The 24,132-nt window shown below is 44.4% G+C and overlaps 1 protein-coding gene across 1 annotated transcript in view; it reads left to right on the top strand.

The window, feature by feature from the left end:
- dbt (dihydrolipoamide branched chain transacylase E2) overlaps window positions 1-24,132 on the top strand; it is a gene marked incomplete at its 5' end in the record, with an annotated part of 124,948 nt that overhangs the window by 43,777 nt on the left and 57,039 nt on the right. The window contains one exon of the mRNA XM_084308076.1: window positions 16,255-16,382. Within this exon, the coding sequence (XP_084164202.1) occupies window positions 16,255-16,382 (128 nt within the window). The remainder of the gene's footprint in view (window positions 1-16,254; window positions 16,383-24,132) is intronic.

Below are 24,132 nucleotides of genomic sequence, written 5' to 3' on the forward strand. Positions count from 1 at the left end.
TAACTGTCCGCCTCCGACTGTCCCCGTCTGAATCCCTGGAGCTTCTCCCGGTACCCGTGATGTTCATTGCCCTGCTGTGCGGGGCCTCCATTCTCCGTCGCCTGTATGTCGTCCCCCGGTCCCCGTTGTCTTCCCACTGTCTGCCAGGTAGACAGCCGCAGTATCTCCTCTCGATCTGGGTCGGCAGTAGGGTTCACCACGGTGATCTTGTATCCACGTCTTGCCATATCCGCCGTCGCCTCCGCTGCGTTCTGGTACAGGCGGGTGCCATCTTCGTAAAATACCCTCATTTTCGCAGGATACGGCGTCTGGAACTTGAGATTCTTCTCCTTCATTATTCTCTTGGCTTCGGCATATTCTCCTCGCTTCTTCAGTATTTCAGTGGGGAAATCATGGTCGACATAGAAGCGTTCATTGTCACATGAGACGTTTTTCTTCTGCCACGTCCGGCGTATTATCTCTTCCTTCATTTTGTAGCTCCCAAACTTAACCACGATTGACCGTGGTGGATTTTTCTTTTTAAAGTAATTTTTTTTAAATCCCGATATATATATTTTTCCCCCGATCTTCTGAAAATCACGTGATCGGCCCCCGATCCCGATCACGTGATCGGATCGGGACATCCCTACTCTGTAGAGATATCTGCTGTACTCTGTGTAGAGATATCTGCTTTACTCTGTAGAGATATCTGCTGTACTCTGTAGAGATATCTGCTTTACTCTGTAGAGATATCTGCTTTACTCTGTAGATCTATCTGCTTTACTCTGTAGAGATATCTGCTTTACTCTGTAGAGATATCTGCTTTACTCTGTAGAGATATCTGCTTTACTCTGTAGAGATATCTGCTTTACTCTGTAGAGATATCTGCTTTACTCTGTAGAGATATCTGCTTTACTCTGTAGAGATATCTGCTGTACTCTGTAGAGATATCTGCTTTACTCTGTAGAGATATCTGCTTTACTCTGTAGATCTATCTGCTTTACTCTGTAGATCTATCTGCTTTACTCTGTAGATCTATCTGCTTTACTCTGTAGAGATATCTGCTTTACTCTGTAGAGATATCTGCTGTACTCTGTAGAGATATCTGCTTTACTCTGTAGATCTATCTGCTTTACTCTGTAGATCTATCTGCTGTACTCTGTAGAGATATCTGCTGTACTCTGTAGCAGGGTTAGAAATTAACAATTTTTTTTCAGGGCTTTTTTTGCCCCCCTTAATAGATTTTCGGGGGCTTTTTTTGTATTTCGGGGGCACAGAATTTTAATGATGAAAATTAACAAAGATTATAAAACATGGGGCCCCCTCGTGGCGCATACCATAGTGCCTTGCGCACCTACGCGGCCGACCCGGGTTCGATCCCAGCTCCCGTCGTTATTTGTCGCATGTCCTCTCCACCTCTCCTCCCGTTCGCCCTCTCCTGTAAAAATGCAAAAAAATCATTAAAAAAAAGAAAAGATTATAAAACATTGACACTTTTTTTTTTACAGTCTTCGTCCCTATGTTTGATAACGTAATGTTAATGTCTCCATATATAGGGCTCTACGCTAACCTTTTTCCCAAGGAGCACATGTGCTCCTAAATAAAATGTTAATAAATAAAATCTAAATAAAAATTTAGGAGCACACAAAGAAATTTAGGAGCACAGTGAAAATTGTTCAAGTAACACAGAGTTTATTAACAAACTATTTATCACATGCATATTATACTGTGCGTGTGCGCACTATGAATTGAAAATGGGGGACCCTGATGTAAACAAGACGAAAGTCTTTCTCTGGTCTGCATCCCCTTAACAATTGTGTGTATTGAGCCGTACTGTATTGTACCCATTCTGCAATCTGTTAAATAAAGTTTTCATTAATTCAAACATCTGTGCAAATAGCACATACCACCAAAATCACAAATTGGCCCATGCCTACTAGTAGGGGTGGGATGATACATCGATCCAGATCGATATATCGATCTATTATCAATTATCAAATAGGATCGATGCAACGTAAAAAGATCGATTCATATTGCGATACTCTTATTTTGAAAATCCCCTGGTGAGCATATCCGCCCGGCCGCAACAACAGTAGCTCAGCACAGCTCAGCCTGTGTTAACGTTAGACAGCATTGCTTCAGAGTCCGCCTATTTTGCGACCCGAAATAAGTGCCTGTTTTTTTCCCCACAACGGGTCAAATGCATCTAACATGCTTTGCATCCTCGCCATTCCTTTATGCCCACGTCGCGTTAAATACCGAAATTAACGTTGTGTTAGCGTAAGCTAACTAAGCTAAGCTGATCAGAGCCATATACAGAGAACAGCAGAGGTCCATTAGGGACTGGGGAAGGGGGGGTTGCTTCTCTCTGTGTGTCTGCGTTTGGAAAGAGGGGTTTTAGGTTGCGTGTTGTGACTTGTGAGTTCCAAAAAATTTAACTTAAAGTTTAAAAGCTCAATTTATCAAAACGTGGCACTTTACAGTGAACAGGAGGTCTATTTGTATTAAAAACAATAAATAGTTTTTCATTTAAATGTCTGGAAGAGCTCAAATAAAAATGTCAAATGATATTACCGTTGCCTTTTTTGAGTTGATCTAAATGTTACTGAATGGGCATATAATATCATCTCATATCGATCGCAGGCACCTGAATCGAATAGAATCGTATCGTGGCAGACTTTGTGATATCGGCAAATATCGTATCGTTGTCCAAATAATTTATATCGTATCGTGATGAAACTGGTGATTCCCACCCCTACCTACTAGACGCAAAGGATATCGGTTGTCAAGCTGCTTTTGTAGTGTTGTTATGATACCAACATTTTGACTTTGATACAGATAGGAAAGGCAATGGAATATATTATTAGATGACAGAACATTGAAAATTCTTTATACAATTATTTAATTCATTATAATTGAAACGCTATTGAATAATAGTTAATTAATAGTTAATACAATTATTCTGTTACAGCTACAACTGAGCTATAATTTATACTATAGCTACTGTCCATCAATGTCTTCCTTTTGAATTAAATAGGTTCAGGAGAGAGATGTAGAGAGGGAGAGAGAGCGAGACACACACACACAGATAGTTAGAGCCATATGAAATCCATTTTTATTATTTTCCTAATTCCATTTGATTTTTTTCCATTTTAATATTTCAGAATTCTGTATTTTGCCTTTTACGCCCATTTTACCATCAGAAATAGTGTCTAATAAGTGGGAATTAATAAACGTCCACAATTTAATAAGATATAACAGTCCATTTAATGTTTTTAAGTGCTGCAACTCAGAAATAGTTACATTTTACACAATATTTTTCAAATAATATTGTGACAAAATAAAAACACACTTTTCAAGTGATCACAATGTCAGTAGCCTAGCTATATATATTCTATTGTGATGGAATATAGTAATGCATAATTTATGCACCTTTAGTTTATTTCATTTATAAAGGACAGTGTAGGCCTACTGACAATAATTTGCAAATACTGTAGATGGGTGCACCAGATTTAGCAAGAAGCTATCATTTCCATCTATAGTCTTATGTACTCTAACGTTACATAGCTATTTAAATCACAATAGTGTCAGTGATTAGCCTCGCCCTCTAGCTGTATCTATTGTGATTGATTGATTGAAAACTTTATTAACAGATTGCAGAATGGGTACAATACAGTACAGCTCAATACACACAATTGTTAAGGGGATGCAGACCAGAGAAAGACTTTCGTCATGTTTACATCAGGGTCCCCCATTTTAAATTCATCAGGACATATGACATACAGATAGACAGTACTGCTACATCTATACATTTATGACATACCAGATTTGCAAATACAGTACTGTTTGTGATACAAAAAGAGTCAAGAAAAGGGAGTATATACATTTGACGTAGAAACTGTACATTGGAGGAGGTTGGGTGGGGCTGTGTGGGGGGGGGGTTGGGTACATTGGGATATTGACAACCATACTGGGTAATTTACATTGGAGGTGGTTTGGGGGGGGGGGGGGGGGGAGAAACACTGTATAAACAAGCAAAACTGTACATTGGGGGGTGGGGGGGACACACTGTACAAACAAGCAAAATTGTACATTGGAATATTGACAACCATAAACCGTAAATTACTGTACATTGGAGGGGGTTGGGTTAGGACATTTACAGGCGCCAGTTTCGAATTGCAGTCTCCCGTAGGTGTCCCTTGAGAGTGGTTTTGAAAGTGGGTAGTGATTCACATTCCTGTACAGCTTTGGGTAGGGCGTTCCACATTGATGTGGCATAATTGCGAAACGTGTTTAGTCCCTTGTTTGAGCCGAATCTGGGTTTTACATGATTTGTGGAGCTCCCTCTGGTGTTGTGATCGTGGTATTCACTGACCTTTGGGAAGTATTTTGACATGTACATGGGTACCTTGGTCGTGTAGTGTATCTTGTAGACCAGGCCCATTGCAAGTTGCTGTACTCTGTCGTCTACTCTAAGCCATCCTAGGTTGTCAAAGTGGGCAGGGGTGAGGTGGGTTCTAGGAGTAAGGTCAAGCAGTAGTCTGACCAGTTTGTTTTGAGATGTTTGTAATTTTGTTTTTAGCGCCTTTGAGGTGCTTTGGTACCATGAGGTGCAAGCATAGTCGTAGTACCCTTGAATGAGTGCTCCTGCCAGAGTCTTCAGGGTATTCTTGTTTACCAGAGAGGAGATCCGGTACAAGAATCGAGTTCGTTGGTTGACTTTTTTTATTACATTGGATGCCATTTTGTCACAGGAGAGATTAGCCTCTAGGATGGAACCCAGGTAGGTAATTTCATCTTTCCTTGTGATAATATTGTCACCCACTGTAACTGAGAAGCCGTCGGTCTTGCTGAGTTTGTTATTTGAACCGAAGAGAGTGGACTCTGTTTTGCCCATGTGTAGTGATAGTTTGTTATCAGCGAGCCAGGTGCAGATTTTGCCTAGTTCCGAGCTGAGGGTTTTTTCAACCTGTAACTTGTTCTTGTCAGAGACCAGCAGGGCTGAGTCGTCCGCAAACAGGAACAAGTTGCAGTCACAAGCTGACGACATGTCATTTGCATAAATTAGGAACAGTAGCGGTCCTAGTATGCTTCCTTGTGGAACACCACAGCTCACTGTGAGAGGGGGGGATAGGGTACCGTTTACCTCCACCATCTGTTCCCTGCCCTCAAGGTAGGATTGCATCCAGCTCACTGATAGACTATCAAAACCAATTGCTTTTAGCTTGTCAATCAGAATGGAGTGATTGACAGTGTCGAAGGCCTTTTGTAGGCCCAGCATGACCATGCCGCAGTATTTGCCCGCGTCCACCAGAGATCATCGTTAGAGAGTTGGTGTGTTTTGGGAAGCACAGTCCTTGTTCCTGACATGACTTTTGAAGTGATATTCGCACGTGTTTTTGCGGGTCCAGTCCACGGGGTATGTTGACAGAATTTGCATAACACCTTATCGACTGAAGCATAAAAGTCATTAGGATACTGCTCTACTCTGAATTTAGGGCTTAGTGGGGAATTTCTTCCAACGTTAAAGACTCACCGAAGCAGCTAGACGCTTGGACATTTCTCCGTGTTGTGTGTAACACGCAGCGGTCCCCGCCTCCCTCCCTCCTTGCAACAAACGTTCCACCCAAAAACGGAATTTCAGTCCAGATTAGGGCAAATTCTGCAATATTCCACGTTTTACAGCTGATTCCATTTTTATTGGTAAATTCCGTGATTCCGTCCGCGATTCCGTGAATGCGGATTTCATATGGCTCTAACAGATCGACACAGATATTCTCAGCCCCCCTTTCCTCTGAGTGTTCCCAGTGATGGCATACAATGTGCGTGTGTGTGTGTACGTGCGTGTGTGTGCAAACGGGAACAGGACACACATCTGTGCGCACACACCACCAAAGTCACTGGCTGGCCCACAGTGTGCGTGCGTGTGCTAACTTCGCTAACGTTATCCGCCTCAGTAACATTAGCTGCCTCGCCGGATTCCTCTTTCTCCTCGTCTCTCTTTTGCTCAAAATAAAAATTAATGGGCTTCATGGCTGGCTGAATTCTTTGCGTTGTCTGATATTGAATGTATAACTTGCCTATGCCGGTACCATGACTTTGTTTTCCAGTGCGTATCTCTCATTTCCTTTCACTCGCATGAAACCAGCCGTGTCACCGCAGGAAACTCTACTGTGATTCGACGTTTATGCGCCTTTATGCGCGTAATGTGGGACTTGTAGTTTCTGAACTATTAACAGCGGAGCTGTTTGTAATCTTCACTCGCACACTGCGAGTAAATGATTTTTCCGGTTCGCACACACATATTATTAGGGGCAAATGCGAGGGAAATGCTCGCACTGTAGAGCATATATATAATTATATATATAATTAGTAAACTGTGGGGGACTTTTCTTGCCCCACTTAACTGATTTTCGAGGGCATTTGGTCAATTTTCGAGGGCATTTTGCCCCAAGCCCCCGTTAATTTTGAACCCTGCTCTGTAGAGATATCTGCTTTACTCTGTAGAGATATCTGCTGTACTCTGTAGAGATATCTGCTTTACTCTGTAGAGATATCTGCTTTACTCTGTAGAGATATCTGCTGTACTCTGTAGAGATATCTGCTGTACTCTGTGTAGAGATATCTGCTTTACTCTGTAGAGATATCTGCTTTACTCTGTAGAGATATCTGCTGTACTCTGTAGAGATATCTGCTGTACTCTGTGTAGAGATATCTGCTGTACTCTGTGTAGAGATATCTGCTGCACTCTGTGTAGAGATATCTGCTTTACTCTTTACTATCTCTCTCCCAGTATGGTCTGCCGGGCTGCAGCTAGATACTAGTTCTCCCAGTATGGTCTACCGGGCTGCAGCTGGATACTATTGTCTCAACCAGAGCTCTCAACCAATGAAAATTTGATTGACAGTCGATTCTGCCAATTACGTCACACACCGCTTGCACCCGCCTCTGCTGTTACCACCAATTGGCAAGCGCGTATACATTTTTTACTTCCGCTTTTGTCCGCCATTGATTTTGACGAGAGCTGAGCTCGTCTACAACAACAACAACGTTAGTAGTGGGTGCAGGTCTCTCTCTCTCTCTCTCTCCAGTGTGGATGGTAGTGGGTGCAGGTCTCTCTCTCTCTCTCCAGTGTGGATGGTAGTGGGTGCAGGTCTCTCTCTCTCTCTCTCTCTCGTTCGTTCGTTCGTTCGTTCGTTCGTTCGTTCGTGTGTGTGGATGGTAGTGGGTGCAGGTCTCCAGTTTATAGACCCACAATACCAGCCTGCACCCTGTTCACAGCTGTATAGACCCACAATACCAGCCTGGAAATCTAATGGAGGGGAGGCAGCCGATACTAGGCTGTGATTGGTCAGTGTGGGAGGCAGCCGATGCTAGGCTGTGATTGGTCAGTGTGGGAGGCTGCCGATGCTAGGCTGTGATAGGTCAATCTGTGTTTTGAATACGGGACACGTTGAAGGGTCAGTTGGTTTTAAATGTGGTACAGACAACTGCTTCTACACACACACACACACACACACACACACACACACACACACACACACACACACACACACACACACGGGTGCATACATACATGCATACAGACAAACGCACACCATTTAGCCATGCCCCTTTTCCTAATTTGTCACCAGTACAATGACAATAAAATGTTATTGAATTTAAATCAATGGAATTGAACACAGGCGATTTGTTAAAAGTTACCAATGATGACCTTGAATTAGTGTTGTCAAAAATATCGATTTTTCGATACATATCGATTCTGAATATTTAAAACGGTTTCAATACTCATTTCCCGCAATATCGATATTTCATTATTCAAAAAGAAAAACATTTTGTATAAGGAAGTTGCATTGTTCATTTCAATACCTGTAATAGTACAGTAGTCCACTAGGGGTGGGAATCACCAGTTTCATCACGATACGATATAGATTCTTTGGACAACGATACGATATTTTCCGATATCACAAAGTCTGCCACGATACGATACGATTCGATTCAGGTGCCTGCGATCGATATGAGACGATATTATATGCCCATTTAACACAATCAGTAACATTTAAATCAACAACAAAAAAAGGCAATGGAAATATCATGAAATTTTTATTGTTGATCTCTTCCAGATATTTAAATGAAAAACAATCTATTGTTTTTAATACAAATAGACCTCCTGTTCACTGTTTTTGGTTAGTTTTTGTTTTTTTTCCGATATTAATATCCTATCACAGCGCTGTATTTTGGCTGGAAAAGGCATATTGGGAGTCAGGAGGTGCAGTACCGGCCAGATCCTGTTAGTGGGGCTATCTCCTTCCCAGTCCCTAGTGGACCTCTGCTGCTCTCTCTATCAGCTTAGCTTAGTTACCTCACGCTAACGCAACGTTAATTTCGGTATTTAACGCGACGTGGGCATAAAGGAATGTCGAGGATGGAAAGCATGTTAGATGCATTTGACCCCTTGTGGGGGGAAAAACAACAGGCACTTATTTCGGGCAAAATAGGCGGACTCTGAATGAAGCAATGCTGTCTAACGTCTACACACGGAGCTGCACTGAGCTACTGTTGTTGTTCCGGCCGGGCGGATATGCTCACCAGGGGATTTTCAAAATACGAGTATCGCAATATGAATCGATCTTTTTACGTTGCATCGATCCTATTTGATAATTGATAATAGATCGATATATCGATCTGGATTGATGTATTGTCCCACCCCTATAGTCCACACACACATGTGCATTCAGTTAAGTTGGAATATGACTGTAATACAAACGGTTCAGTTTGTCAGGTACATGCAACACAGATTACAGTGTTTACATCTGTCTGCTTGAGAAAATACCATGTTCTGCAATAGAAATGATTGAAGTGAGATGAACAGACTGCACTTTATTTTATTAGATAAAACATGTTGACAAAGTTTTACTTTGCAGTTGAAAAAAGGTAATTAAATTTGATTTAAAAAAATTTCATATGTTATGATGAATTGAAAATGGGGGACCCTGATGTAAACAAGACGAAAGTCTTTCTCTGGTCTGCATCCCCTTAACAATTGTATGTATTGAACTGTACTGTACCCATTCTGCAATCTGTTAATACAATTTTCAATCAATCTGTTATGCTTAACACGCAGTACTATTAACTTTACTTAATTTCTAAGATTATATCATTTAGTTATTTTTAAATGTGTGATCTAAAGATAAACAAAGGGTTTTAAAAGTGTTATATTTATCTTCTCTTATAGTACCAGAGAGAAGCCGAGGAGAATCAACCAGCAACAAAAGCAAAATGTATTAAAAAATATATATATATTAGTGCTGTCAGGCGATTAAAATTTGTAATCTAATTAATTACAGGTTTTGTAATTAATTAATCTAATTAATCGCATTTTAATCGCATATTTATATTTCATATTCATATAAATATTTAAAATTCAAGGACATTACATTATTGTGGCAGGTGACTGATCAATTAAATACACCAAGAAGAATGCTTTAGAAATCAATTTTATTAAATAAATAAAATAAATAAAATGAAAACATACCTCTCAATAAGGTAACATTTGTTGCTGATACAGCTAACAGTTTACACTAAGCTACAGTATCCTCAAATCAGGGTCTACTGCAGGGTCTACTGCAGGATCTAGTGCAGGGTCTACTACAGGGTCTACTGTATGCATGACATCTATTCCTCAGCTTGTTTACATTGTCTGAGTGTAAGGCTGCCCTCTTCTTTTGGACTATGTGACCTGCAAGTGAAGAATGCTTTAGAAATCAATTCTATTAAATTGAATAAATAAATAAATAAAATTAATGAAAACATACCTCTCAATAAGGTAACATTTGTTGCCGATACAGCCAATAACAGTTTACACTAAGCTACAGTATCCTCAAAAATCAGGGTCTAGTGCAGGGTTTACTACAGGGTCTACTGTATGCATGACATCTATTCCTTGAGCCAATTGCTAAGACAAACAAGCTTCAGCTTGTTTACATTGTCTGTGTGTAAGGCTGCCCTCTTCTTTTGGACTATGTGACCTGCAAGTGAAGAATGCTTTAGAAATCAATTTTATTAAATTGAATAAAATAAAATGAATGAAAACATACCTCTCAATAAGGTAACATTTGTTGCTGATACAGCCAATAACAGTTTACACTAAGCTACAGTATCCTCAAAAATCAAAACAGCCCACAGCAAGCTAGTGTCTGGGGGCATGACTACAGGGTCTAGTACAGTGTCTGGGGGCATGACTACAGGGTCTAGTACAGTGTCTACTACAGTGTCTGGGGGCATGACTACAGGGTCTAGTACAGTGTCTACTACAGTGTATGGGGGCATGACTACAGGGTCTACTACAGTGTCTGGGGGCATGACTACAGGGTCTACTACAGTTTCTGGGGGCATGACTACAGGGTCTACTACAGTGTCTGGGGGCATGACTACAGGGTCTAGTACAGTGTCTGGGGGCATGGCTACAGGGTCTACTACAGTTTCTGGGGGCATGACTACAGGGTCTAGTACAGTACGACCTGGAATAGTTTAGGGAATAACAGCAATGATACTTTAATGATTATATACTGGACACACTAGGGGGGGGTTAATCCGGTCGCTTGTAAGCCGACAGGAGTAGGAGGGGGGGGGGGGGGGTAGAATCCGGCTGCCTCATCCGGCCAAGGGTATCCCAGGTGAACCCACTGTAGTGCCGTTCAATGCGCCGGCGATCCTTGGACCACAGATGAAAGCAGGTGGACTCTTTGTGGGCCGGCGTCATCCGGTCCACGGAGGAGAGACGTGAAGCGACCTCGTCTTGCAGAGCGTCTCCTCACCTTGCGTCCTCTCCAGGGGGGGGGGGTTCCAACACACGGCAGTGTCGGGGGTCTTTATCCATGGAATAATCAAAGTATACAAAGCATAATCCGTGCCTGGGAAGGCGGGCTGTCGTCGGCAGAATAATCCGGTATACAGGTCCACTCGCTCGTCGGCTCTGGGGCTCCTCGGGTGCAGCTTCACGTGGGGTCAACCACCCTGGATAAGCAGCCAGTTCTCTGCCCGAAACGATGGGGTACTGACTACGGTAGTATTCTCACCGCACGAAGCACTATATATTAACAGACTATTATTAGCTTAATAGACTACGTCCAACTCGACGATATAGTGCCAAATATGACTATTCAAATATTAATATACTGACTACAGGGTCTAGTACAGTGTCTACTACAGTGTCTGGGGGCATGACTACAGGGTCTACTACAGTGTCTGGGGGCATGACTACAGGGTCTAGTACAGTGTCTGGGGGCATGACTACAGGGTCTAGTACAGTGTCTGGGGGCATGACTACAGGGTCTAGGGGCATGACTACAGGGTCTAGTACAGTGTCTACTACAGTGTCTGGGGGCATGACTACAGGGTCTAGTACAGTGTCTACTACAGTGTCTGGGGGCATGACTACAGGGTCTAGTACAGTGTCTACTACAGTGTCTGGGGGCATGACTACAGGGTCTAGTACAGTGTCTACTACAGTGTCTGGGGGCATGACTACAGGGTCTAGTACAGTGTCTGGGGGCATGACTACAGGGTCTACTACAGTGTCTACTACAGTGTCTGGGGGCATGACTACAGGGTCTAGTACAGTGTCTGGGGGCATGACTACAGGGTCTAGTACAGTGTCTGGGGGCATGACTACAGGGTCTAGTACAGTGTCTGGGGGCATGGTCTACTACAGTGTCTGGGGGCATGACTACAGGGTCTGGGGGCATGACTACAGGGTCTAGTACAGTGTCTGGGGGCATGGTCTACTACAGTGTCTGGGGGCATGACTACAGGGTCTACTACAGTGTCTGGGGGCATGACTACAGGGTCTAGTACAGTGTCTGGGGGCATGGTCTACTACAGTGTCTGGGGGCATGACTACAGGGTCTGGGGGCATGACTACAGGGTCTAGTACAGTGTCTGGGGGCATGACTACAGGGTCTAGTACAGTGTCTGGGGGCATGGTCTACTACAGTGTCTGGGGGCATGACTACAGGGTCTACTACAGTGTCTGGGGGCATGACTACAGGGTCTACTACAGTGTCTGGGGGCATGACTACAGGGTCTACTACAGTTTCTGGGGGCATGACTACAGGGTCTACTACAGGGTCTGGGGCATGACTGCAGGGTCTAGTGCAGGGTCTAGTGCAGGGTCTACTGTATGCATGACAAATCTATTCCTTGAGCCAATTGCTAAGACAAACAAGCTTGTTTACATTGTCTGAGAGTAAGGCTGCCCTCTTCTTTTGGACTATGTGACCTGCAAGTGAAAATAGCCTCTCACATGGCACAGAGGTAGCAGGAGTAGCCAGATATTTGCGAGCAAGAGGAGACAGCTGTCCATAGGCTTTTGCGTGAGCTGCCCACCACTCCAGTGGACAGTCATTCATTCCGATGCTGGGCTCAGCTTTGTAGAGGTCTAATTGTCCTGACAGTACCCTGACTTCATCTGAATCAGAGTCTGAAGACAGCAGGAGGAGGGTCCTCTTCGCTGGTGGCTCGTCCTCTGTGGCTTGTGGAGCAGCTTTGTCTGCTTCTGGTCCTGGCAGCATCTCTTTAAGCCAGGTCCACACCTAATAAGAGGGACAATTAATTAGTTGCATAGGACTTTTCATGACAGCCTAAGGACTTAACACTGGTCTTCTCATTCACACACACACCTCATCCCTCTCGTCCTTTGGTACGCTCTTCAAGTCCTTGAATCGCGGGTCGAGGGCTGTAGCCAGCTTCAGCCATCTGTTGTTGAGGGTCGCTTTGCGTGCGTCCAGGTCCTTCTGGCCTTGAAGCTGGCCTTGAACTTTACCATGTAGCCCGGATCCTCCTCGTTGAGGTCCATGATGCGGTTTAGGTGGCAGAGTGCGGGGAGCACCACAGAGCATGAGACGTAGGTTTCCCCTCCAAGGAGCTCAGTCACATACCTGCAGTGAAACAAGAGAGCGAGAGAGAAAGAGGTGAAGGTGTGTGTATGAGAGGGAGATAGGTGTGTGTATGGGGGAGAGAGGGGGGGTGAGGTGTGTGTATGTGAGAGAGATAGGTGTGTGTATGGGGGAGAGAGGGGGGGGGGTGAGGTGTGTGTATGGGAGAGAGAGGGGTGAGGTGTGTGTATGGGGGAGAGAGGGGGGGGGTGAGGTGTGTGTATGGGAGAGAGATATGTGTGTGTATGGGGGAGAGAGGGGGGGGTGAGGTGTGTGTCTGGGAGAGATAGGTGTGTGTATGGGGGAGAGAGGGGGGGGGTGAGGTGTGTGTATGGGGGAGAGAGGGGGGGTGAGGTGTGTGTATGGGAGAGATAGGTGTGTGTATGGGGGAGAGAGGGGGGGTGAGGTGTGTGTATGGGAGAGAGATAGGTGTGTGTATGGGGGAGATTGGGGGGTGAGGTGTGTGTATGGGAGAGAGAGAGTGGGGTGTGAGGTGTGTGTATGGGGGAGAGAGAGAGAGGAGGGGGGTGTATGGGGGGAGAGAGAGAGGGAGAGACACTTACCTGCAGGGCGCAAGTACAAGCTCCAGCTTCTTCAGTTTGTCACACTCTGTGGGGGTCAGCATGGACAGCTTGTGGTTCTGTTGGGCCAAAGTGGCAGTCACAGCCTCCTGGTTCCTCAGGTACCGTGAGATCATGGCCAGTGTCGAATTCCACCTTCCAATTCAATAAAATAACTATTAGTCCCACTGGGGGTTGTTAATGCAGCATGATGCAATTGTACAGAACACAAAGAAATAAACACACACACACACTAAATTTACCCTAAGCATACAACAGGTAGTTAAACAGTCTCACCTTGTGGATACATCTTGTATCATGGGCTCTTTTGCTTGTCCGAGGGCAGTCTGCTGCTGCTGCAGTTCTTCTGTACTGGCAGGGCTGTGCTTGAAGTGGCCTACAATCTTGCGGCACTTTGCCAGGGTGGTGTCAAGGCTTCTGTCCTCAAGGGAGACTGTGATGGTTCTTTGCAGCACGTGTGCAGCACATGGCATGTGCTGGAACGGCATATAGCGCGCTGCTGCTATCATATTACGGGCGGAATCAGTCCCAATAGATGTGACTTTATCTTTTATATTCCACTCCTCTATTACTGTGTTGAACTGTTCAGCACACGCATCGGCGAAATGGCGGCCCACAGTTTTGGTCACCGTTAATGCAAATGATTGCAGTTTCCACTCAGTATCGATCAAGTGCACTGTGACACCCAAATAATTATGATTGCCCACCGACGTCCAGTGATCACCCGTTAGGGCCATTGGGCCAGCCCGTGCCAACACTTCTTCCCTCGCCTCCCTCTCTGTGTCATACATGTTGTGGATCCTTTTCATCACTGTAGCTCTCGAGGGTAGCTTGTAATTTGGGTCAGACGACGCTATTCGAAATGACTCCGCTAAACCCTTATCTTCCACTATAGCTATTGGCCTACAATATTTTGCTATCCACTTCGCGACGCTGTTGGTTAGTTTGTCTGTGGTGGATTTACTCAACCGTTTGCCTAACGGTAATTCTCCAAGAGTGGTTTGACGAAGCGTGCGAGTTGCTCTGGAGCTAACGTTAGCTACACTGGAGCTGCTCGAACAACTTGCCTGGACATGTTTAGCGTTCATGTGATACGTTAGACTAGAGCAGCTTCGGTGATACGCAAATTCTTTTTGACATAAGCTACATATTACAATGGTCTTGTTTACTGTCCCATCTATATTCTTTTTGAAATTGAACTTGCCGTTCATAGGTCCCAGGAGTATCGCCTCGGGTGATGCTGACATCTTGTTCCAGCTGAGCTAATTCCTTTGTGTGTTTGTTTTGTTTGATAGACGACGCATGTGTGAAGTGACGATCAAGTAGGCTACGGGTCATTCAATGGGCCAAGTTTAATACGCCCAACTCAAGCGTAGATTTCAAAATAAAAGCGCACCGATTTGCCACTTGTCTAAAGTAAATATAGGTCGGCTGTAATTAATTTTGCGTCAATTTTCATAACGCGATAATTTGCTGTGTAATTAATTAATCTAATTAACGCGATAAACTGACAGCCCTAATATATATATTTATCTTTTTCCTTTTTTTTTTTTTTTTTCTTTTTACATTTTAAGATTGAACCTTTTCCCCCGTGGTATCGAAAATTGTATCGAATATCGATACTTTTCAAGGTATCGTATCGAAGTTCGAAATTCCAGTATCGTGACGACACTACTCTGACCTCTGACCCGCCCGCCCGCCTCTGACCTTGTGGTGCTGTTGTCTTCCAGAAGTGATGACCTTGAGTGTGGTGCTGTTGTCTTCCAGAAGTGATGACCTTGAGTGTGGTGCTGTTGTCTTCCAGAAGTGATGACTTTGAGTGTGGTGCTGTTGTCTTCCAGAAGTGATGACCTTGAATGTGGTGCTGTTGTCTTCCAGAAGTGATGACCTTGAGTGTGTGCTGTTGTTTTCCAGAAGTGATGACCTTGAATGTGGTGCTGTTGTCTTCCAGAAGTGATGACCTTGAGTGTGTGCTGTTGTCTTCCAGAAGTGATGACCTTGAGTGTGGTGCTGTTGTCTTCCAGAAGTGATGACCTTGAGTGTGGTGCTGTTGTCTTCCAGAAGTGATGACTTTGAGTGTGGTGCTGTTGTCTTCCAGAAGTGATGACCTTGAATGTGGTGCTGTTGTCTTCCAGAAGTGATGACCTTGAGTGTGTGCTGTTGTTTTCCAGAAGTGATGACCTTGAATGTGGTGCTGTTGTCTTCCAGAAGTGATGACCTTGAGTGTGTGCTGTTGTCTTCCAGAAGTGATGACCTTGAGTGTGTGCTGTTGTCTTCCAGAAGTGATGACCTTGAATGTGGTGCTGTTGTCTTCCAGAAGTGATGACCTTGAATGTGGTGCTGTTGTCTTCCAGAAGTGATGACCTTGAGTGTGTGCTGTTGTCTTCCAGAAGTGATGACCTTGAATGTGGTGCTGTTGTCTTCCAGAAGTGATGACCTTGAGTGTGTGCTGTTGTCTTCCAGAAGTGATGACCTTGAATGTGGTGCTGTTGTCTTCCAGAAGTGATGACCTTGAATGTGGTGCTGTTGTCTTCCAGAAGTGATGACCTTGAATGTGGTGCTGTTGTTTTCCAGAAGTGATGACCTTGAATGTGGTGCTGTTGTCTTCCAGAAGTGATGACCTTGAATGTGGTGCTGTTGTCTTCCAGAAGTGATGACCTTGAATGTGGTGCTGTTGTCTTCCAGAAGTGATGACCTTGAATGTGGTGCTGTTGTCTTCCAGAAGTGATGACCTTGAATGTGGTGCTGTTGTCTTCCAGAGGTGACCCAGGAGGAGGACGTGGTGGAGACGCCAGCCATGTCGCATGATGAGCACACCCACCAGCAGATCAAGGGACACAAGACACAAGCTACTCCAGCGGTCCGCCGCCTGGCCATGGAGAACAACGTGAGTGTCCTGGTGGTGTTCTGTTAGCTCCTGGTGGTGTTCTGTTAGCTCCTGGTGGTGTTCTGTTAGCTCCTGGTGGTGTTCTGTTAGCTCCTGTTAGCTCCTGTTAGCTCCTGGTGGTGTTCTGTTAGCTCCTGTTAGCTCCTGGTGGCTCCTGGTGGTGTTCTGTTAGCTCCTGGTGGTGTTCTGTTAGCTCCTGGTGGTGTTCTGTTAGCTCCTGGTGGTGTTCTGTTAGCTCCTGGTGGTGTTCTGTTAGCTCCTGGTGGCTCCTGGTGGTGTTCTGTTAGCTCCTGGTGGTGTTCTGTTAGCTCCTGGTGGTGTTCTGTTAGCTCCTGGTGGTGTTCTGTTAGCTCCTGGTGGTGTTCTGTTAGCCCCTGGTGTTGTTCTGTTAGCCCCTGGTGGTGTTCTGTTAGCTCCTGGTGGTGTTCTGTTAGCTCCTGGTGGTGTTCTGTAGCCCTGTTAGCTCCTGTTAGCTCCTGTTAGCTCCTGGTGGTGTTCTGTTAGCTCCTGGTGGTGTTCTGTTAGCTCCTGGTGGTGTTCTGTTAGCTCCTGTTAGCTCCTGTTAGCTCCTGGTGGTGTTCTGTTAGCTCCTGTTAGCTCCTGTTAGCTCCTGGTGGTGTTCTGTTAGCTCCTGTTAGCTCCTGGTGGTGTTCTGTTAGCTCCTGGTGGTGTTCTGTAGCCCTGTTAGCTCCTGTTAGCTCCTGTTAGCTCCTGGTGGTGTTCTGTTAGCTCCTGGTGGTGTTCTGTTAGCTCCTGGTGGTGTTCTGTTAGCTCCTGTTAGCTCCTGTTAGCTCCTGGTGGTGTTCTGTTAGCTCCTGGTGGTGTTCTGTAGCCCTGTTAGCTCCTGTTAGCTCCTGGTACCCAGAGGGCTTTGGTGAAAAATATGAAAAATCAAATATTAACTTGTTAATTATTAACAGGGCGCTGAATCTATTCCAACCATTTGTTTTTTAGTAAAAAACGAATGTTTCCATAAGAACATATATTTTTACTTTATTCCAAGAGAAATGTAACGTTACATAGAAATGTGCATTATTGGGGCGGTCAGGTGGCGTAGTGGAGATTGTGCTCGTCACCAATGCAAGAGGCTGCGGTCTCGACTCCCGGAGTCAGCATTGCCTTGGCTCGGGCTGATCGCTATACTAACTCGTTTGGCTGGGTTAGGGGGAGGGGAGCCGTGGGTGGGAAACTGGCGTTGTTCAGGTCAGGTCTGGGCGCCTGCTCAGCGGAGGCAGGACTTGAGGAAGGCAGCGTGACCTCCCACGCGTTACGCTTCACCAATGAGAGTCCTCGCTGCCAGGTGAGAAGAGAGCCACTGGCTGTCGCCGCACGTGTCGGAGGAAGCGTGCGGATACTTCAGCGTTCCCTTGTACCGACCAGTAGGAGAACATGCGCACAACAACCAAGTAGGGGAGGGGGGGAATTGGCACAACGACTAAATTGGGACAGGGAGAAAACAGAGAAAAATCGGAGAAAGAGAGATAAAAAAAAAAAAAGTGCATTGTACATGGTTTCAGTTTTTTTTACTAAGCCAACTCCCCATCTTCCTCACTCCTCTTCTCGTCTGTCTGGTTGTTATGGCACTCTCCTTTACACTTGCCACAAGCAGATATGCACTTGACCCCCTGTTTCTTACAGCAGCACCTGCGTGTACTGCAGTCTCCCTCACAGTTGCAGCTGATGAATTTCAGGAGATAGTCTGGGGCAATGGGGTCTGTGGTCGGGACTGGTGCATAGCCTTCTTCTCCCAGTGTCCAGTCATAGTCCAGAACATCCAGTGATGGACTTTGTAGTAGAAGCCAGTCTCTGGTTTGGAGATATGCCCGGAGAGAATGTTGTGCTGCTGCAAAATGCCCTCGAAAATTTACCAAATGCCCTCGAAAATCTGTTAAGGGGGGCAAGAAAAGCCCCGACACTTTGCACAGATGTTTAGCCCTTAGTATGCACTAGGGATGGGCATTTTAAAGAAAAATCCAGATCGATTGATCACATGCTATACTCGAGTGATCGTGTATTACTCGAAAAGGGGGAAAAAACTTTAAAAAAATATATATATATATTATATTTGATTTTTCTTTTTTACATTTTTCTTTTTTACTTATTTTTGTTCATTCACTTATATATGTTTAAGGAAACCAACAAACAGTTATAATCTTACACATACTTACAAATCTATTTTTCTCATAGCTACGAGTAACGATTACTCACGCCCATCCCTAGTATTCACACGCACAGTATAATATGCATGTAATAAATAGTTTGTTAATAAACTGTTACTTGAACAATTTTCACTGTGCTTTATTTATTAACATTTTATTTAGGAGCACATGTGCTCCTTGGGAAAAAGGTTAGCGTAGAGCCCTATATATGGAGACATTAACATTACGTTATCAAACATAGGGACGAAGACTGTAAAAAAAAGTGTCGACAATGTTTTATAATCTTTATGTAAATGTTCATCATAACAATTCGGTGCCCCCGAAAAAAACCCGAAAATCAATTAACTCTTTCAGTGCCACTCATGAGATTTCTCGTGTTTTTTTATAGGTGGTTGCTAGCCACTCACGAGATTTTTCGGATTTTTTACCAGCCAAAAATAAATCGCTAATTGTGATAAATACTTCTTTGTATGTTTTCGTCTAAATTGATTTGCAATCACACCGTGTCTCTACTCTTTAAAATATTTATTAGCATAAAAGTTAACATTAATAACAGTGTCTCTACACTTCACAATATTAGCATAAAACATATTAACATGAAAGAGGGATCTATTCTGGACTGGGTTAGGCTGAACTGGGCAGTGAAAGATGCTGGGTTGGACTGGGTTCAGAGCATGTGAGCGGAGCGCTCGAAAAATCCGCTCTTCGCTCTAGACGTCTGGTTCCGCTCTCATTCGCTCATGTTGGCCCGCCCCCCCCAAGTCGCTCACCGCTCACCTTCATTTATGAATCAAGCGCTCCCCGCTCCACAGCTCGCTCAGCAGATTTTTTTTTGGAGCATGATGTAAATTAGCTTGATTTGACCAAACTACAACAGTCTGCACCCCCTGGGCCCCTTAACAACTGTTTGTATTGAGCCGTATTGTATTGTACCCATTCTGCAATGTTAAATAACGTTTATCCATTCAACTAGCTTTACTATGCTAATGTAGCTAGCCTAGCCGCAATGCTATGGCAGATCCCATTCACGTTAGCATGTAAGCTAACAACAATGGCACTCTTTTTGTGAGACTAAACTCTCCGCTCTTGGTGGTACATTGTGTTGATGTTGGTTTCGTTTCATCAATAAATGAGGCAGAACAGGGCAGCTAGGTGGTGCAGTGGGCAAGGCGCCGCTCACCACCAATGCAGGAGACGCTGGGTTCGAGCCCAGCTCTCCGCATTGCTATCAGCTTGGCTGGTCGTTCATACTAATACAATTGGCAGTATTAGGGGGTGGGAAGCTGATGGGTGGGGATCAGACGTTGAGGACAGCGACTCCTACAGGTCGGTTGGTGCGCCTGCGCAGCAGAATCAGGAAGTGACGGGGGCGGCGTGCCTTCCAAACGCAGACCCCCGACGCTGAGAGATCGCGCTGTGCAGGTGAAAAGATGCGACTGCTGCTTCCTCGAGTACCGGAGGGGACACGTGATGTAGTGGTCCACTTCTTCCTGGACCACTTCTACTGGCAACCGGGGAGGTGATTCCGTACGCGCTCCGTCCAAAGAATAGTCTCCACACTTTGAGTTTCCGTTATCAGATACCACAGATTTATTTAGAAAAGATAGTTTACATGGGAGAGGTGATCAAAGCGATCCTATTGTTCCTATAAACGTGGTTCAATTCTATGTTCAAAGCGTTTCTAAGACTATCCCAAGAGCGTTCTAAAGCGGTCAGACAATTGTATGCTTTCCCCGTGGCTACACCACCCAGCTGAATCCCATTACTTATTTATGTCATCAGATGCGCCGTGCCTGATTCACCTGTCACGTGAATCACTACAATACAACTGAGAATATCCAATTGGCTATACAGATAAACCATAACATTCCAAATCGTATCCTTCTATTGGAAATAATAATAATAATAATAATAATAATAATAATAATAATAATAATAATAATAATAATAATAATAATAATAATAATAATAATAATAATAATAATAACAAAAACACTCAAATGGCCCTTACACCGGCCCCTAATTGTGTTTACACAATTACAAAATAAATAACACGGTCAGGTGAGTGTTCATTACGGCTGGCAATTCTTCTTTGAATCCAGTAGTAGGCACTTCGTACTGAGCCTTTGTCCTCTGGAAAGTCTTCCAGGATCTGTCCGAGCGGCCAGGGTTCCTGGGCGCTGTGTAGTGGATATGATAATGTTCATTCAAAGTCCATATTCTGGTCTTCTGGACATTCCTTGTTACAAAATAACAAATCTTCATGTCGATGGTTAATTCATAACTTAAAAAGAGTCCATAATAAACTTAAATGCCTTAATGATGCATATTCCTTGGTCTTAATGATGCATATTCCTTGGTATTAATTGGGTATTATTGTCGTGTGATCAATACACCAATGCGTCATGTTCACATTCTTCTGTTTGTGTTTCCTTTTCTCAAAGTCAAGACCTTAGCTTACTCTTGGTCAGCCTCTCCCTTACCCTACCAAAGTGGGCTGAAAGGGGGGGGGGGCTTGAGAGTCCACAATCCACCTCACTCCAGAGTTTGCCATGGTGGTGCCTTGGAATGATGATGTGAATCAAGCACCACTCATGTCGTCTTCTCTTTCCTTCTTTTATGATACACCCTGTACCAGACATGGCCATCTTTCCTGCTTAGCTCTTGAAGAGGTACATTCTCTGTGCTCTTAGATATGCCAGTCTTCTCTCTGCTCTTAGATCTTCTAGTCTTTTCCTTGCACTTAGATCTGCCAGAGTTGTCTCTGCTCTGAGATCTTCCAAACTTGTCTTTGCTCTCAGATCCTTTTCCGTCCACCACTACTCCTTTCTTGTTCTTAGTCTTCTTGGGCTTGATGTCCTCTTCTTCATCCTGTTTACTTTTCTTGACCTTGTCGTTTTTAGTCTTGATTTTCTTAGGTTTGAAGTCGATTCCTGTCACATCATCTCGCTCCCTCTTCAGAGACTTCTGGTGTTTAGGAGAGTGGTAGAGGTCTTCTTCATGCTCAGACTTCATATTCATACGTGGAGAACTGCCAAAGCCATTCTCTTCCTTCTTAATCTTGCCGTCAAGGGACTTCACCTTCTCCTCCTTTCTCTTGTCCTTGTCCTTGTCCTTCTTCTGTTTATCCGTGCCGCCATCTTTGCGCTCTGCATCCTTCCCGAGCTTATTTTGCAGGTGCGTGAAAACCGGAGTCACCTGTGGCTTGGTGGCGGCTGTCTGCTGCTGTTTCAGTCTTTGCTTGCCATCAAGGGACTTCACCTTCTCCTCTGGCTTCTTCTTCAGCTGGGCCTGGCTCACCGCAGACTTCGGGGTTGATGCCGTCTGGACCTGGTTCTTCTGCTGGTTCTGCTGAGCCTGGATGACCAGGCTCTGGGCTAGCTTCATCTGGTTCTGCTGCTGTTGCTGCTGTTGTTGTTGTTGTTGCTGTTGTTGCTGCTGTTGTTGCTGTTGCTGTTGTTGCTGTTGTTGTCAACCAATTATCCGTCTCATTAATAAATGCATTGAATACATCCATCTTCTGGCTATACCATTGTGCTGTAACATCTTCACCATCTTCCATCATAAACATCCAGTTTTGTAGAGCCTCATTGGCGACCTTAAGATCTTTGAGTGCATTATTAAATAATGCCAGGTGCGATTTTACACCTTCTTCATCCTCTAATTGCACCCTTTGTTCAATCTCATGTTGTTTGCGGGTGCAAGTTGCGGGCTTCTCATTACATGATGCTCGTAATTGTTGCAGATAATTATTATCCTCCTCTTCATTAGGGTAAGAATAAGTCATTTTAGTTGATGGTTACTTGCCAATCCGTAACACAACTGTTTAATTATTCTATATCCCACAGCGCCGTGTGCGCGCGCAACGTAAGTAGTAGTCCGTAGTTCATTGATAACTTTTACTCACGAACGTTCCATTGATGTCCTCGGGAATCCTTCCTTCCAACACCGTGGTTGATCGATTCCTTCCTTTTGATCACAGCGTTCTCCAAACAAAACCAGTTTCCTTCTTCTGGTTCTCTTGTCACCTGAAGCGCGCCTCCGCCTCAACATTCAACCTGCGAGTCCTCTTGTCACTTATTGACGCGCGCCTCCGCCTGGGTCGCTATCAATAACCTGCGAGTCCTCTTGTCCTTGAAGCGCCGACCTGGGTCGCTTCAACAACAGCAAGTTTTCCGACTAATGCTTATTGAAGTGCGCCTCTACCTGGATTCACTTCAATAACGCATAGTTTTCCGACTAAATGTAGTGGCCTCTTCCTGGACCGCTTCTACTGGCAACCGGGGAGGTGATTCCGTACTTGCTCCGTCCAAAGAATAGTCTCCACACTTTGAGTTTCCGTTATCAGATACCACAGATATCCGATTTATTTAGAAAAGATAGTTTACATGGGAGAGGTGATCAAAGCGATCCTATTGTTCCTATAAACGTGGTTCAATTCTATGTTCAAAGCGTTTCTAAGACTATCCCAAGAGCGTTCTAAAGCGGTCAGACAATTGTATGCTTTCCCCGTGGCTACACCACCCAGCTGAATCCCATTACTTATTTATGTCATCAGATGCGCCGTGCCTGATCCACCTGTCACGTGAATCACTACAATACAACTGAGAATATCCAATTGGCTATACAGATAAACCATAACATTCCCATAAATCGTATCCTTCTATTGGAAATAATAATAATAATAATAATAATAATAATAATAATAATAACAAATACCGTCAAGTGTTGTGGTATCGTCAGTTGGGTTGGTGTGCTGTTGTGCACTGGTTGAGCATGAAATAAAACGTCTAACCTTACGTCGTAGTCTGGTGCGTTTTTGGAAACATTATAGTCCAGGGTTCGAAATTAACGCGGGCTTGGGGCAAAATGCCTGTGAAAATCAGTTAAGGGGGGCACAAAATGCCCCCGACAGTTTACTAATTATATATACGGTATATATTCTGTTGAAGTCTGACATATTTAAATATCTCCGGTCATAATGTCCTGTGAGAATTATTCCCTCGCAACCTATGTTTTGCTGATGAGAATGGCGGTGCTGCGGAGCGGTCCCCAGACCGGAACTGATAGCGCCCCCTGGCTCTGCGGCTCTGCAGTTGCATACTGTTGGGGTGAGTTTATCGCTTCGTTGGGAGGCGTTGGTTTCAGCGATCACGCAGCGTTGGACCCTGCGATAATGTTGCCGTCTCTCTCTGCCAAATTTCTCAGTTTGTCGCTTGATATAATTAATACAAATGTCCAATATAACGGAATTCGTTAGCTCATAAAAATGTGATTATAACCGACTGCTGTTAATATCGGGCCGACTGCCCACAGACACCTTGTATTTGATTTCAAGTCAGGAGCAGCACGGCGTCTCGAGGGACTTATTTTATTTGGAATATATTAATGACTGTATATACGCAAAAGTAGCCTAGTTTTAAGTTAAAATATTATAAATCTACATGCCTTGAGGATGTCATTCTTTATATAGCCTGCCTATCAATTGTTTTTAAGCTCAATAAACTGACCGGAATTTCTCACATTTGTCCGAGAGATTGAAATCTTCCAGGACACTGAGACCGGCCCCAGTATTTTCTAACGGAAACCCT

This window comes from Notolepis coatsorum (assembly GCF_963971535.1).
Source record: "Notolepis coatsorum genome assembly, chromosome: 2".
NCBI lineage: Eukaryota > Metazoa > Chordata > Actinopteri > Aulopiformes > Paralepididae > Notolepis > Notolepis coatsorum.